The sequence below is a fragment of the Halictus rubicundus genome, chromosome 2, assembly GCF_050948215.1.
Source record: "Halictus rubicundus isolate RS-2024b chromosome 2, iyHalRubi1_principal, whole genome shotgun sequence".
Lineage (NCBI taxonomy): Eukaryota > Metazoa > Arthropoda > Insecta > Hymenoptera > Halictidae > Halictus > Halictus rubicundus.
Genome location: NC_135150.1, coordinates 9,716,404 through 9,733,892, shown reverse-complemented (window position 1 = coordinate 9,733,892; position 17,489 = coordinate 9,716,404). Strand labels below are relative to the sequence as shown.

At 34.3% G+C, this 17,489-nt stretch overlaps 1 protein-coding gene across 2 annotated transcripts in view; it reads left to right on the top strand.

The window, feature by feature from the left end:
* Window positions 1-17,489, top strand: part of LOC143365178 (GTPase-activating Rap/Ran-GAP domain-like protein 3) — a 93,323-nt gene that overhangs the window by 68,755 nt on the left and 7,079 nt on the right. For both annotated transcript variants that reach the window (XM_076805107.1, XM_076805105.1), the window contains 8 exons: window positions 800-866; window positions 8,632-8,715; window positions 10,837-10,918; window positions 12,972-13,090; window positions 13,172-13,236; window positions 15,917-15,983; window positions 16,065-16,167; window positions 16,244-16,342. In XM_076805107.1, coding sequence (XP_076661222.1) covers window positions 800-866; window positions 8,632-8,715; window positions 10,837-10,918; window positions 12,972-13,090; window positions 13,172-13,236; window positions 15,917-15,983; window positions 16,065-16,167; window positions 16,244-16,342 — 686 coding nt within the window. The remainder of the gene's footprint in view (window positions 1-799; window positions 867-8,631; window positions 8,716-10,836; window positions 10,919-12,971; window positions 13,091-13,171; window positions 13,237-15,916; window positions 15,984-16,064; window positions 16,168-16,243; window positions 16,343-17,489) is intronic.

The window sequence follows — 17,489 nt, the reverse complement described above, 5'->3', positions numbered from 1 at the left end:
ATTGATCGATATACAGGGTGTCCCTAAACTGTTTTACTTCCTTGAAAGGAATGATTTTCGAAGTCATTTAAAGTAACTTTTTCCTTTGGAAAAATGTTCTCTCCGGGTTCGTTAAGGAGTTATTAACGAAAAACACTGACCAATCCGAGCGCGGCTACGGCGGACGGATTGTAGCTCGGCCAATGCCAACGCCATGCTTAGCGGGACCTGCGCAAAGGCGGCACCCATTCGCTATAGTCGCTCTCTGATTGGTCCGGGTTTTTCCTTAATAATTAATAAATGCGGCAAACAAAGCCGCGGACAACATTTCCGCAAAGGAAAAAGTTACTTCAAATCACCTCAGGAATCACCCCTTTCAAGGAAATGCAATATTTTTAGGACGCCCTGTATACGTATTAAAGTTACAAAAATAAGAAACCCCAGGCGTCTTCTGCCAAATTACGTTACAGTTCCTGCAACCATCGATGTGGCGAAGTTAAGAAAGCCTTCCAGCAAACTTATGTAAAGTAAGAACGATGCAAGAATAAAGTACTCGAAAGCCGCGACTTTTATCAGAGTTTCGATCGAGTATCACTCGAATTTAGCTAAGCAACGGGTTAATTAATGCGATCCAGGGTCATACCTGGCAGACTGGTCTCATTAACCTAGATTCTCCAGTGGCGAAATGGACTAGAAATGTCCGAGGATACTGGGAAGGAGGGTTGCGTATTTTCTTCTTTTTATCTTTGGTGGTATGAGACGGAGCACGAAATTTGATAGTAGCTCGGTAACCAATCTACGGATTTTTTCGATGTTTCAGGTCCACCACAGATGCGATTTCCAGGCGAGGTGTCCTCTCCAGGCGGTACTATGGCAGCGTGGAAATGGTGAGAGCATTTAAAAAATATCTAGAAAAATTCGGAGTAGCTCCAAAAATGAAATATTGGGTTGTTCCGAAAGTTCGCTTCGCTTGCGATTGATTTCCGCAATGCAAATTCAGAATACAGTCTCAATATATGTGACGTGCAAGACATTTGCGAAAAGTGTATCCTGTAAAATACAGAAGTAAATACAGTAGTACCTCGATTAACCGGCTTAATCGGGCGACAAACAACCAGGATTAATCGAAGCCCGATGGATGATCGAGACCTTAGGGGAAACAATTAAACTGCATTTTTCGTACCAACATAAACTCTGTATTTTTAGAACATGTATTTCCTTTTGTAAACTATAACTATAGCCAAACGTATATCTGTCAAAATATCTGTTTTTGTGCATTTTGCATTCATAAGTGCTTTGTTACGCCAGCTTTTCACCATCACTACAGTTTCTGCTAGCATGTCTTCTTGTTGCTCTAAATACTGAAGAGATTGTAGAAATAAAAGAGAATCGCAAGATATGTACAGTGTTTACTCGATATATGTCCAAAACACGGATCTAACCAGGAATATACAGGATGAGTCACCAAACGTTAGCACCTCAAATATCTTTGTTGTTTTTAAAGATACGTAAAATATGGCAAGGACAAAGTTGAATGGTACAATGGGGCTGACACGATGCAAAAAAAAATTTTGTTTTTATGTCATTTTTTTGGAGATATCAAGGTCACCTTGACTTTTTTAAATGGAACCACCCTATTTTAAACACCTACAATGATAGTCCCTTTCATTAGGAATTCAGTGACTATAATTAGTCCAAGGTCATTCAAGGTCAAGGACAGAAAAAACGTATAAAACTAAAACATGGAAGCAGAATACCTGTATTTTATAAATGTTCGAAATGATGGCCGTCTGCGTCGATAAATTGTTGTAAACGAGCTCTGAAGGAATGTTGAACTCTGATAAGTGTATCCGACGTGATATTCGTACATGCTGTGATGATACGCTGACGCATATCTTCAACTGTTGTTGGAGCATCCGTGTACACGGTCTCTTTTAGCAGACCCCATAAAAAGAAATCCAGTGGATTTAAATCAGGCGAACGTGCTGGCCATGAAACTGTTCCGCCTCGTCCAATCCATCGGTTTGGATATCGAGAATCCAACGTTTCTCTTGCTACTCGTGCATAATGAGCAGGACAACCGTCATGTTGGTACCACATATCATAGCGATTTTGTAAAGGGACATCTTCTAACAAAATTGGCAGATCTTCTTGCAAAAATTGAGCGTATTTCTGTCCCGTCATCATTCCGTTAACGAAATATGGTCCAATTACTTTGTCGTTCAAAATACCACATCACACGTTCACGCTCCATTGTCTTTGATGATCAATTTCTCGCAGCCAGTGCGGATTATCCACAGACCAATAATGGGCGTTCCGTAGATTAATTGAGCCATGATTAGTAAATGTTGCTTCGTCCGTAAACAAGACATTAGAAAAAAATGAATGATTTTGAAGCAATCCCCATTGACAAAAGTTAATTCTATTTTGAAAATCATTCCTGTGCAATTCTTGATGGAGCGATATGTGGAACAGATGTTTATGTCGGGCCAGAATTCGTATTACGCTACTTTGACTTATGCCTGCTTCCCGGGCAATTTTTCTCGTACTCGCGTGAGGATTGACAGCTATAGCTGCTAAAATATTAATTTCATTGTCTTCATTAGTCGTGGGATTCTTCCGTTTGTACTGTCTTGCATGTACACTTCCAGTATTTCGAAACAACCTGTACGTATTAGTGAAAGTATGTCTAGAAGGAGTGTTTCGCTCGGGGTACCTTTCTTCATAAAGTAGTCGGGCCTGCACTGCATTTTTTCTACATTCACAGTAAATCGTGATCATATCACACTTTTCAGTCATCGAATATAACATAGCGGAATCGCGTTTGGAAACATACTGATAGTAAATAAGAATGCTGAATAACATTGAAGGACCTTAGTATGTTTACTTTAACTACGACCATAGTATGTTTACTATTTCCTACAAGTCTCAACCGTGTTAAACGTATTCTGCTTCTATATTTTAGTTTTATACGTTTTTTCTGTCCTTGACCTTGAATGACCTTGGACTAATTATAGTCACTGAATTCCTAATGAAAGGGACTATCATTGTAGATGTTTAAAAAAGGGTGGTTCCATTTAAAAAAGTCAAGGTGACCTTGATATCTCCAAAAAAATGACACAAAAACAAAATTTTTTTGCATCGTGTCAGCCCCATTGTACCATTCAACTTTGTCCTTACCATATTTTACGTATCTTTAGAAACAACAAAGATATTTGAGGTGCTAACGTTTGGTGACTCACCCTGTATATCGGCCAGGAAATACTTTGATCCACGCGACCTTACACTCCTCGGCGACAGAGGTCTCTCGAGCTTCATGGCCCCTCACAGGATGTATCCCGCGACAGTGGGGATAGTTCTGGAACTTTTATCGGCTAAGCTTTAGGACATATATAGGGTAAACACTGCATTTACCTACAAACGTTTGTTAGTAAACAGAGGACTCAGGATAACCGAGACCTCTCGACAACAGGGACCTCGGATGATCAAGACCACGGACAATCGAGATCCGGTTAATCGAGGTCCTACTGTATATCAGTAAGACAATACCAATCCATCCACCTTTACCGACATATTTGTCACATTCTTCTGATTAAAGAAAGACCAAACCTGACATAATTCGGACCTGACATATTTGCTTATTTAATTGACGATTTAGTAGAACCTTGATTATTCGAACGGATGTAATGGTATCACGTGTAAACAATTCAATCTGAAGCCATCCATATACAACACGATTTATTGTACAAGTCAGTAAAGATTTAGGTAAATATTGCGTTTAGCGGGCCCAGCTCCAATGACATTGACCTTGACATTTGTTGGTAAAAACGTCATTTTGAAGAACTTTTCCCTATACATGTACCAAATAGATGATTTTTATAGATCACTTCGGTCAAATTACGAACTCGGATTATGAAAAGCACGACTGTTTGTAAAAATGTTGAAAACTAGATATGGTAGGCAGAAAAATTCTATCTAGTATTTAACCTTTTGCACTACAGGGTGTGCCAAAAATGTTATACTTCCTTGAAAGTACTTAATGATGTTTTCTATGGAGTTAATAATATTCAATGTTTTGATAGATAAGAAAATATTTTCATTGGAAAAAGATTTTGTAATACTACCTAAAATACCACTCTTTAAAATTCAAGGTCAGTATGTATAGTACAGAGAAAATCTCCAAGGTACACATGTATGTTACTGCAGATAGTGTCGAAACGTTAGAACATGCACATTGCACACGTGCTGTCTGCAGTCAAAAGATTAGCACATTTCATACCACAAATAGAGCATTATGACACACGTTGACACAAGGAAATATTATTTTTTATTCATCTGCTTTGAATATTCCATTTTAAATTATTTTTTTTAAGGTATCATTTCGTGTCACTGTGTTTCAAAAATAGTAATTTTAATCTGGATAAAAGTAACGTTATATGTAAAAACCATTTTCGCATAGAAAATGGTATTGCCATTGTCACTACCACTTGAAAAGACTTAATTATGAAATTATTGGGTTGAAACGAAATTTTGTAACCCTTCTTAAATTAAAATTCAAAGATAAAATTATGATATTTATTCATAAGTTTCTTCAATAACATGACAAGTTACGTCCACGATGGCAAAAAGTAATAGAACAGAATGGAAAATATGTTATTCAATAAATCTATGAATAAATGTCTTAATTTTATCTTTGAATTTTACTTTAACAAAGACTATGAACTTTTGTTTCAACCTAATAATGACTATAAAAATTTCGAAAATTTTTAAAATTGTAGCAATTTATACTAACAGGCTTCTCAAAACGGCATGGCGTTCAGACTATCAGAAATATATGATATTTGTCGATTTGTACTTGGATCAGAAGAATAATATTTTTCTAAAATAGACGAGTACAACTGCAAAATGTGCACTTTTTTAAAATCGCAAGCACTTGAACTTATACAAGGTGTCTCACCTGATTTTGACATCTTGATTTCTTCGCTATTGTTAGTCCTACAAAAAATGTTTCAGATAAGAATTAAATGGTGTTGAGTGGGGCATAATTTAATGTTAAATATAGATACGTTAAAAATTGTAGGACAATCTTTACTCCATCAACTTCAAAAATGCCTTGATACAAATGGTCGTTATGTTGAACCTTTTGTGTAAGGGATAGAAGCGAACGTCTTAGTGCGACAGTACTGGTGTCTTGGAATTATTTAAATCGAAATATCTCCTAAACTACTAATTTTTTAATATAGATAGGTTAATACTTTTTTTATAAAGAATGTCCAACTGCATCAATTGATGCAATGGAAAGTATATAATTCCATTTTAAAAAACGAAGTTGACCTTCATATGACCTTAATCAATTAATCAATTAATTAAGTAATCAATTATGTATGTGAGTCACTGAAACGGACCACTTTAGATTGAGCTATTCAAACGTGAAACATGTATTCGGATAATGCAGAATGCAGATATCATCGGTTCGGATAACACTGTCCAACACCAAAAAAATTTTGCAATACCTGTTGGGTGATTCTTATACACTTTGTCATCCTAAAACCGAATCTGAAAGTAGAATTGCTCCATCACGCAACGTTTTCGAAAAATTTTGATTTTTGTAAAAATGCCCGATTTTGATACGAAACGACGTGTTACGCAAAAACTAAATACGCGAGAAAGTTCAAATTTGAGTCAAGAGATAGAGGGGACTCTCCTCTACATATTCATATAGTCAATTATATTTTTATGTACTTCCTAATAGTTGTAAATGGTTGTTAAAGTTTGAAAATGTGCCGACGCGGGTACTTTGTACGCTCTATTTTTGTATTTATGTGAAAAATCCTTTATCTAGCAGTAATTTACTATACAGGAATGCATTCTACAGACATTTCTGGTAAAGAAACCATTCACGAAAAGTATTTGGTTCCCTTAATGTACGAGAAGGATCAGAAAATGTTAATTGACAGCGTGTGCGCGACGCGTTCGCGCCAGACGGCCAATCCAGCCTTTTCGCGACTCGCCAGGGCCGTCGCTATGCGTAGTCGACGTTGGTACCACTCAAGTATGTCTTTGCTTACTATGCTTAATTAAATACATTTTTTTTTGTCTTTTTGGGTGCCAATCATTACAAAAGATTATAAAAATACGAGTTATATTCACATTTCATTGTGGAAATGCTTAATAAAGAAAATTGAATACAAAAACTTACCTATTTCTGATGTAAACAAATAAAAAATGTTTCCGCCTTGCTTGACGTTTGTTCCTGGTATCCCGATTTTCAATAATAAGTGTCCAGCAGTAATCAGCAAGCATCCGCACATAAGTCTTTTCCTTTGTAACGTTTTTCCACTGTTGAAATATCTTGATGAAAGATTAATGCTGGAATTGTATTCCTTGTTTTGATTTTAAAATAATTTCGCCATGAATATAACAAAAACAGTCCGGCTGATTTATACACTTCCGCAAGATTTTATCGATTTAATATAGAGCGATCTATGACTTAATTATGTACTTCGATCAATAAAATCGATAAAAATAGTCCCATTTACATAGTGTTTGGACTTATTTTAATCGGAAGAATCTTGAATGTCCATTGGTATTACAATTATAAAGATAAGACAACAATTACTGAAAATAAAATTGCTGCGGTCAATTTTCTTTATTAAGCATTTCAACAATGAAATGTGAATATAACTCGTATTTTTATAATCTTTTGTAATGATTGGCACCCAAAAAGACAAAAAAAAATGTATTTAATTAAGCATAGTAAGCAAAGACATACTTGAGTGGTACCAACGTCGACTACGCATAGCGACGGCCCTGGCGAGTCGCGAAAAGGCTGCAATGGCCGTCTGGCGCGAACGCGTCGCGCACACGCTGTCAATTAACATTTTCTGATCCTTCTCGTACATTAAGGGAACCAAATACTTTTCGTGAATGGTTTCTTTACCAGAAATGTCTGTAGAATGCATTCCTGTATAGTAAATTACTGCTAGATAAAGGATTTTTCACATAAATACAAAAATAGAGCGTACAAAGTACCCGCGTCGGCACATTTTCAAACTTTAACAACCATTTACAACTATTAGGAAGTACATAAAAATATAATTGACTATATGAATATGTAGAGGAGAGTCCCCTCTATCTCTTGACTCAAATTTGAACTTTCTCGCGTATTTAGTTTTTGCGTAACACGTCGTTTCGTATCAAAATCGGGCATTTTTACAAAAATCAAAATTTTTCGAAAACGTTGCGTGATGGAGCAATTCTACTTTCAGATTCGGTTTTAGGATGACAAAGTGTATAAGAATCACCCAACAGGTATTGCAAAACTCGAAAAAAGTTTAATTTTGTTGGACAGTGTAATCAATGTTCTACTGTATCGTGAATTCGACAAGTATTTATGATCCTAAATGTGTCGTGTTTGGTGTTGTTTTAATAAGAAAAGTGTCAGGAATATGTAGGTAAAGGATTCATCAAAATATAATTAAAACAAAAAAGTTTTATCACTTTGTTTACTCGCTATCCCTTCCCACATCCGACGCCAGCGACAAGAGATCAAGAAATAATATTTGTGCACAATATGTATAGAGTAAGGGACGCAATTAAACTGCCTATATTAATTATTCTTATTTTCAAAGCCTAATGAATATTTATATTAACTAATTTTAAAAGAAAAAATTTAATATCTCTTTTGTAATATTAATTATGCTTTAAAAATTAATATAACTAATATAGGTACAGTACCCCCACAGTAATTGGGTCCCTTACCCTAAATAACACTTTGGTCCAGATGTTTTCATATATTAGGGGGCCCGAAAGTAATGTCGTTTTTGCGCAAATCAACATTTGACTGATAACAACAGCTGTCTTACGTACACCTAGTCAGTACTGTTTTGTACAAAAATATTGTTTTTTTAGAGGTTATGTTCGAAATGACCGATTCAAATCTAGAAAAGTTGTACATTCGGCACTGTATGCTATACGAATTTCGAAAGGACAGCAATGCCGCAATAGCTACAAGAAACATTTGTGATGTTTATCCGGAAGCATTGGCTGTACGTAAATGCCAACGATGGTTTGCCAAGTTTAAATCGGGTAATTTCGATGTTTTTAACGTACCTCGATCAGGAAGGCATGTGGCACTGGATAATGACATTCTACCTTGGCAGACGATTGAAGAAATCTCGGAGAAGTTTCATTCACCACGCTCAACCATACAAGAGCACTTATACATCACAGATTAAAAATAAAATATCAATAAAAAATTATCCTACTTTAATTTTACGAAAAATACAACATTACTTTCTGGTCCCCCTAATACAATATTGGGACATTACGGTATTTATCACGTCGTGCTGTTTCCTTGACGAGGTTAGTCCTACCGCTGGCCGATAGCAATTTGAGCAGTACGTGATACACAATTGCTGGCGTTCGCCAGAAGCGAAGTTTGAACAAATTGTAGCGGCCGGATAAAAAGGGCGACAGGCCGCGGCACAATAAAAGTTAATTACAGAAGAACGGGGAAAACAGGTCGCGGTGCGCCGTTCGTTTTTCCGGCTCTCGACGCGTAACGGAGCTACTCCGAATCTGGAACACAGTCTCTTGTACCAGACACGGTTCTCACAGTTGCTAATGTAGCCCTTTCAAATCGCCTTTTAGCTGCCGCAGATCGAGCAAGACGGCTCCGACAATGGCAGAAGATTTCGGGTCGAGAACGGCGATTCTCCCGGCGAGAAAGAAGAAGTAAGAACATCGTAATTATGTCGCTTTGCGTGTCATTCATCCTTCCGTCAGCCATCTTTCCTACGGACTCTTTGGAGGACACAGTTCACACTTGGGACACTATGTAAAATTTGATTACGTCGTGTCGCGCAACGGTCGACATTTCGGAAAAGTGGGACAAAAATCAGTAACAATAAAAAAAAATGTAATAGAAGTTAAAAACTTAATTCAATATGCATTGATTTTTTCAATGAAAATCTCATCAGGCCTATTGCAACGGAATCATTGCAAAGTATGTGAAACAAAAATACCATGTTCACCCTCCCTAAGAATTGAATTTTACTGTTTCAAAAGCGCAATTTTCAAATTCTTCTATATTTAATATATACTGGGTATTAGCCCATAAATTTCAGCAAACCGCAAGATGGCAGCTACTTTTGGATTCTCCAATTGCAGTAATGAGTACTGAATTATGTGCAATTAGAAAAAATTGATTTAAATATTCAAACTATGGGCTACATTACGAATTTCATTTGTTATCTAAATAATTGTTCTGCTATTGCAGTACTCTAAAGCTATATTTTCAGTTTCTTGAACAATTGAGAACATATTCAGTTTGACAGAAGAGAAATATTAAAATTTAAATAATTTTCGATCATTTGGAGTTTCTTAGTTGTAAATGAAAAGCAACTCGAGAAAAACTGATAAAAAATTTTTAATTTCTAAAATAATTTTTGTTTTATTTTTATCCCATTTTTCATACTTGTCGACTTTTGTGATCGCTTTATTAGACTACTGGAGTGATCCATTGTTTTAGTCATTTAAACAATCATTTAATGGAACAAAAAATTAACCCTACAGCTAGACAATCTTTCTTTTCTTGAACATTTAGATGTGTTGAAACTTATTTAAAAATATTCTCAAGAGAATTTTATTTACGACACATTTTATAAATTGCGGATGTTGGTTTTTGCAAAATCTTAATCTTACAGCTCACTTTGTAAAAACGACAATTTAATAAATAGTGAATTGTTGACTTGAAATGTTACTATAATCTTCACTATCTTAGCGAGTTTGGAATATTTGTATAGTTTTTAAATATATAAAATCCGCAATTTATACATACGCATACTCACAAGTGTACCTAAATATTTATTTATATCTTGTGTATAACTGGCTTAAATATAACTGTTCATACAGGGTGGTACACACAACTGTTTCCGTCTGTAACTTATAACTCCATTACAAGTTAGAGAACAATGTCCGAGGAAAAAGATGAATGGCTCAAAGAGTTCTCTAAATTCGTATGGCTATGTTTTTTTTCGAAGTGCAATGATGTGATGCATGTGAATTCAACAAGTGCATTATATTTTTCGAATGGAAATGCATATTTTTGTACATTGTTGGATTTCTTTCGTCATTCTACGTAAAAAAAAGTATTGAGGTACTCAATAATTAAAAAATATAATACAACATAAAATAATTTTTTGACCATTGTACCTTAGTACTTTTTTACGTAGAATGGCGAGAGAAATCCAACTATGTAAAAAAAATATATTAATTGCCATTGAAAAAAGTAATGCAATTGTTGAATACACATGCACCGTTGCACTTCTAAAAAAATATGGTCCTACTAATATAGTACTCTTTGAACCATTCATCTTTCTCCTTTGAAATTTTTCTGTCACTCCACTAATAACGGAGTTATAAGCTGAAACAGCTGTGTGGACCACCCTGTATATCTTTTAACGAGAGAAGACGTGCAGACTGTGGATCTCTATGCAAAAGAAATTTCTTTAATGATTTTGAAAAGTTCGAAATAGTACATCGAGGCTCCTAAATTCTTCTAACGTTTGTCCTTTTTTAAATTGCACCGACTTATTTTTGTCATGAATGTATAAAATCCAAAAATTAGTTTCATCGAAATACCTTTGGTAGAAAAAAAAAACATCGATAACGCTTTGAGACGTCCTGCGTATAATAATGTACACAGCCTTGTTTTTATAAATTCCAGTCGAAAGAACGAACAGGTAACCCAAAGAGCCGATTAGAGAAAAGTATTTTCCATTTCACTTAAACCCGTCTTACTTTTCCTGTCTCCCCATTTCGTTGTCGATAAAGCCAGATCGTATCATTATGCAGATGTTCGGCTCGCCCAGCACACCGATATTGGAAAATCCCGAGTACCAAACGCGTTGGTATTTCAAGTACTTCCTCGGAAAATGTAAGTAAAGTAAGATAAGTACCCTGTTTCGATAGCGGGACTGATGAGTCAGCGATTCCTCCTTTTATTCGATTTTCTTCGAATCGACTATGTTTCCAAGGTATCGCGACAAAGGGTACAAGATAAAGACGACTTCACATGCAAAAGCAAATTGGAGTGATAAGAATAAAATCTTTTGTTGTGGAGCTTCGCCCTCATTCTTATTTATTTATACTTCGGTACTGGTTATTTCCATGTATGAAAACATAATAAATGGCAAAGTAAAACAGTATAATAAAGCTTTCATATTAGCAGGGTAGAATACTCGACACGCAAAATTGAATCTTTCTTTTTTAATGTGGAAGTAAATCACTACATGAACATGTAAATTAATAAATACTTTTAATTTTCTTGCTACTAGATTCTATTTTCATTAATATTCGCTAATAGTGATATTGATTATTATTAACATTTTGAACTATTATTGACCTCATAATTAATATTTCAATAGAAATATTGTTATTGCTATTTATTACTGGTCTTTGTATACGACAAGAGAAGGTAATAAGATCAATGAAAAATATAATGATTATACTATTGGTATAATTTCACTTAAAAACTGATAATAGTAATGCAGATTTAGAAAAAGAGCATACAGTGTGATATTTTAGCAATCAGCGAAATAAAATTATTGGATCGTAGGAATATTAATTTCTGATGGTTCTATTTGCTTCCTACTAAAAAAACGTAATATTCAATTTAATGTTAGTAATAATATATGCATATTTTCTAATTTATTTAATAGTCATATATAGCATCGAGAAACGAAGTCTGTATTAAAATTTTCACAACAGAAAGAATATGTTTACTTGTTAGAATCGCTACCATGGAAATAATTTTCTAATGAACTTAAATCAGTCGATAGGTCTTCCAACAATTTTAATTAGCCTCCTATAACTACTAAAATGTAATTTAATTTCCATTTTACTACTATTTAATTAACTAGATTTTTGGCATGTACTTTTATAGCACTTTAAACAAGCCTTAATATATTTTGTATTCAAAACTATGTAAAAACCATTTCTGACAAATTATGGCCTCTATCTTTTTGTGTATTAATTCTCAGTCGAGGACATAATAATACAAAGAAAAAGCGATAACTGTCAAAATTTGTCAGAAACAGTTTTCCACGTTTAGTATTACCTATAATTCTAAATGTGAGTACTAAACTATTAACGCTGCATAAAATGTAGTATGTTAAAAATTTAGTTATACATAGTTAAATTACACATTACACATTAGTTGTAATGAAGGTTAAATGACTAATAAAATGACATTTGGAGAAAGTAATTGTAAACACACCATGAATAATGGAAGATAACAATACATATGCACAATTATCAGTGTTAGGTACTGATATAATGCAGTTATAAAGAATCTCAAGCTGATAATACACACTCATGGGAGTAAAATATAACTATATTATTAGATCCTATTAATAGATTATTACGCATTGCTTGTTTAGGAGTTTCCACTACTGATATGTAATGTAATTTTATACATCTAGATCATTATCGAAATTGAATTTTTCCGCTAGATTGCTGAAATACCACACTGTGCAATGAGTGGGCAAATAAAAAAACTGTTTCTATTTCATCTTACTTTCATATTTTCAACGCTTACTATTGTCGTTAACTTTAAATCGCATGCAATTACCGTGGACATCAGTAACAGTTTACGTACTTGTCGTATAAAAAATGGTTAATATTGCTCTTAATTGCATTAATTTTTAATAAAGATTTATTAGATACCGTGAGAATATAAAAATTAGCTAAATCTGTTTTCGGATATTATAAAAAGATATTCTTTAGGGGAAAGTTTATCTTATACGATAATGATTAAACTAATTCAGGAACAAATATTTTCCTGCATACTAGAAGCGTCAAAAGTTCGAGCGTTCGAACTCGGTTATTTAACAAAAAACGTACTATACAATTCTTCAATCGTACAAAACTGTTTTTATCTTACTTCGTTAAGGTATACTATTACTAATCTCTTTGTGATTTGTCTTCAGTGCATCAAAATTACGTTGCCGCTGATCAGGAAAGAAATCCTTTGTTTTTGTCGGTCGTGACGAGCGAAGTTAGCGATCAAAGTGTCCCTCATTACAGGGTCATTTTGTGGAGGAAAACCGTAAGTAAATTACTACACAGTGGAAATACGTTATCAGAAACAACGTAGAGAATTTAGTAATGAAAGGAATAAAATATTTAGGGCGCCCAGAAAATATCGCTGCCATACTCTGCGAACAAAACGATAACGATCAGACAAATTCTCAGGTAAATGTCATTCGTATTACCATAATAATGGATAAATCTTGTTAATACTAGAAGTGCCAAGCGACAAAGAGACTAGATTTGGTTAAAGTTTCGACAGTCAGTCAAATTGGATTGAGCTCAAATTTTGCACATAGCCTCATTTTGCATTAAAAATATGTTTCCCAAAAAGATTTTTGGCGACTCGAAAAAAATTTGTCATATTAGTATCAATTTCTACCTTACCGACGAATTTTGATTAGGTCTGAGTTAGGTCTGGAGGTTTCCGTCAATTAAAAAGGGAAGAAATCTCTGTAGTGAGTGTCCAATAAGGTAGGAAATGATAGTAGTATGATAAAACAATTTTTTCGAGTCGCCAGAAGTCCTTTTGGGAAACATGTTTTTAATGCAAAATGAACCTATTTAACCAAATTTCAGTTCAATCGGATTTGACCGATTTTCGGAACTTTACGCTTAGATTTTAACGGAACACGTTAATCAATCGACTGTACAAAAAACAAAATCGGACTGAGAGTATTACACTTTAAAAATAATATTTTTTAATTCAGCTGATATTAAAAAAATATGTTTACATTTTGTATGTACGCACTGCCTGAGGCGAAACAGGATTAACTGCGCGGTTTAACGCGATAATAACTGCAAATTATTCAGAAATGTGAAATGTGTTATGTTGGCGGATTTCTACTCCATACACACTAGTATGTACTTCTGGTGTTAATACGACATTCTCAGATGTTCTACCAAAATAATTAACAAAAAGGAAAAGCAATATGTTAGTCGCATTAATTCTAATGTTTCGTGGATGTCGCCCGACCAAAATATTACATTTCCTGGTTTAAAATGATAAATAATCTAATAATAGAGTCCACCAAGTATTTCTTATATATTTATCTTAAATATTTACTTTTACGTACCTATGTTAAAAACATATAGATAAAAACTCAATGTAAAACAATTTAAAGAAAAGCACAGATGAAAAATAAATAGAAGAGAGTTAAATAGAATAGATAAAAAGTAAATAGAAAAGGGTTAAAGAGGCACGTATAAAAAATAAGTTGAAAGGACCTTGAAGTCAATGAAAATCGTATTAAAATAAACACAGTAGAATTTTGTACAGAGCACAAAGAATTATAATTTCTCTGCAATTTTTAAGTCAGTATGATTTTTTTTTCAAGGTCATTTGAATGTAATGATCTTACAGGTCTTTGAACTAAAACTGTCGTGTGCTACAATATTATATGATAATCAGCAAATGTTGATAAGCGAAAAAATGTTAAATACTTTGAAAACTCAAAGAAATGACTTTCAGAGAAAAAACAAATCATGTATCATAATACTGGTCGTTCTGAATCAATCAACTTTGCCCTGGCACAATTAAAGACATTGTTGTAAAAACTGCGTAAGTTCGAATTTTGAAAATAATTTCCTTCTTACTTCAAACGATCAACAATACAGGGTGTCCCATTTGCAGTGAACCACTCGAATATCTCCGAAATTATTAATGATACTGAAAAATGTTTCTTACAAAAGTTATATGGTTTCGAAGGGGATACAATTCTATGTTAACTGTTTTTTTTTTTATGTGGAGGAGTAGGGGATATATGAAGGTCACTTTCAATTTTTTTAACGGAACAATGTACTTTTTAATACACCAATCGATGTAGTTCATTATTGCTCATAAAAAATTATTAACTTTCTTATATCAAAAAACCATTAGTTTAAAAGATTCAAATTCAAATACTACGAAATTGAGCTGACGGTACAGTATTTACCTCATTGCAATCGATGCCCAAAATGTCGTCCTTCAGTTTAAATACAGAGATTCACTCCATCTCTATATGAACTGTCCGATCGAACATTTTTTTAATTAATTTAATTGTTTAATTGTGTAATGTTGGTTCAACATCAAAGGTCATTAGCAACACGGTACATGTTCTTACAATATATTATACATATTTGTATCTTGTTAAACTTTGTCGTTTAAATTTCTATTTTAAAACCATGTCATACCTGCGATTTCACTTGGACTGTAATGTGCCGTTTCAATCATTTTACCAGCGAGTTCAGAAATAGCTATGTTCGTTATATATTGTTAAAACACTACTGAGGCAGTGACTGATCACTCAACGTTTGTTTATAAACATCCAAACAAGCACAAAACGGTCGAGGGCTCTAGCCAGCGTTCTAACTTTATGGGCACAAACTACGCTAGTATTGGGTACCATTTTGTAATATTAGAATTGAAATGTCACCTAAACTAATGGTTTTTCGAAATATGAAGATAAATAATATTTTATGGGGAATAATAAATACGTCGTTGGGTATATTAATATCCTTCATATGCTCTTTACTCCTACACCTACAAAAAAGCATTAGCATAGAATTATGTCCCCTCAAAACCATGTAACTTTTGTTAGAAACATTTTTCGAATATCATTAATAATTTCAGAGATATTCGAGCGGTTCACTTCAAATGGGACAGCCTGTAAATAAAAATAAGTAAAATTTCAATGAGTACATGAAATTTTACTGACAAACGGACTTTCCCGGTTGTTGCACGAAGGTCTTAAATTTTTTGTGTCAGCAAAGCTAACGAAGGTATTAAGAAGAGCAAGATAAAAGAAACACCCTGTAGATAAGGGACAATCTAACGAATTTGATTCGAATCTGATTGTAATTTCAGCAACTTCTTCGGACTGGAGAAGCTCGATAAAGTACCGCGCGAAGTTTTCTCGCCGGAGATACAGAAGGTGAGTTTTCCTGCCCTCTACTCATGCTCATAACCACACCTCTAACCCGATCGGACGAGTATACTAAGTTTTGCGCCGCAGGATCTGCTCTTGCTGGAGGAGCAGGAGGGCTCAGTAAACTTCAAGTTCGGTGTGATATATTCGAAAAAGGGGCAAACTACCGACGATGAGATGCTGTCTAATGGTAAATTGATTAGTGGTGAAACTTTAACAATTAAATAGGTCAGTTGTTACCGTTCTACACGGTGTCTCGTTTACAGAGCAGGGTAGCCCGGAGTTTGAGAACTTCCTGGAGATCATGGGCGAGAGAGTATGGTTGAAGAACTGGGACAAGTACAGAGGTGGCTTGGACGTGAAAGGTGCCGGCCATTTTCTATATTACAGTATTCCTTCCCCTGCGTGCGGGACCCAGTCTTTTTTGGTTTGACATTTTTGTCCCCGCCATTATCGGACATACCTTAAAGCGAGAGCTTAATATCATTTGACTAGAACTACAGTAAATTAATCATATATTCTCTATAATTGAACATAAGTACAATAAGATTAAACTCAGATATAATTATATTGTAGGGGGAGTTCTTCTGGTACCGGATATGTAGGGTGAGGCACTTAATTTGACCACGTCGGTAACTTCTAAATTATTGCTAAACAAACTATTTGTACAGATGTTACATGGTATCAAGGAGGACATGATGTGGTATACATGACTTCTTTATAAGAGGAGGCGATTTTTTAAATGGAACCGTATATTTTTTTGTGCACCAATCAATGCAATTTCTTATTCTCTATAAAATAAAATATGTATTAACCCATGCATGTCGAAGACTGATTAGTTTAGCAGATAATTTAATTTAAATATTTCGAAGTTATTCGAAGTGGTCAAGTGAGGTGCTCCACCCCGTATAAAATTCTTTTTAAATATATTAAACTACACACAGTTTTTTCTTGCATACAATTGCATTAATACTCTCAAGTAGTAGTTGCTTGCGGTTTGTTAGCATAGACCCGACTTAAAAAAAAAAACCGCAAAAAGACTCTAATAGTGTTGAATCGCATGACCTTAAAGGCCAATACATATACGTGCAATACGCTATTTTCTGCCTCTCCAAAATTATTTCTACTGAAGAAATACACCCTGTAATCAATAATGACGGCGACGAAGATTAATGCAGCAGAAGGGTAAGAACTCTTCCATGGAAATACATGCATATTATTTAAAATTTGATATAATATCCACCTAAGAAATTAATTATATGAGTCATATGACCACGACACTTGTACGGGCATGGAAAAGGTAAAAAATAGCGGTGTTTTATATTTTTAACATTGTGCCACCACTTTGCAAAATCTGATAAAATTATCTGTTAAAATTTGTTGTACTCTTTAAAGTTCAGTTTCATGTGCATTCTAGTATGCCTGACTTTTTTCAGAGTTTTCTGTTGAGGACGATAATAAAAATTACGGAAAAACCTGATTTTCTCTTGTCACCTAATTGCTACCCCCCAT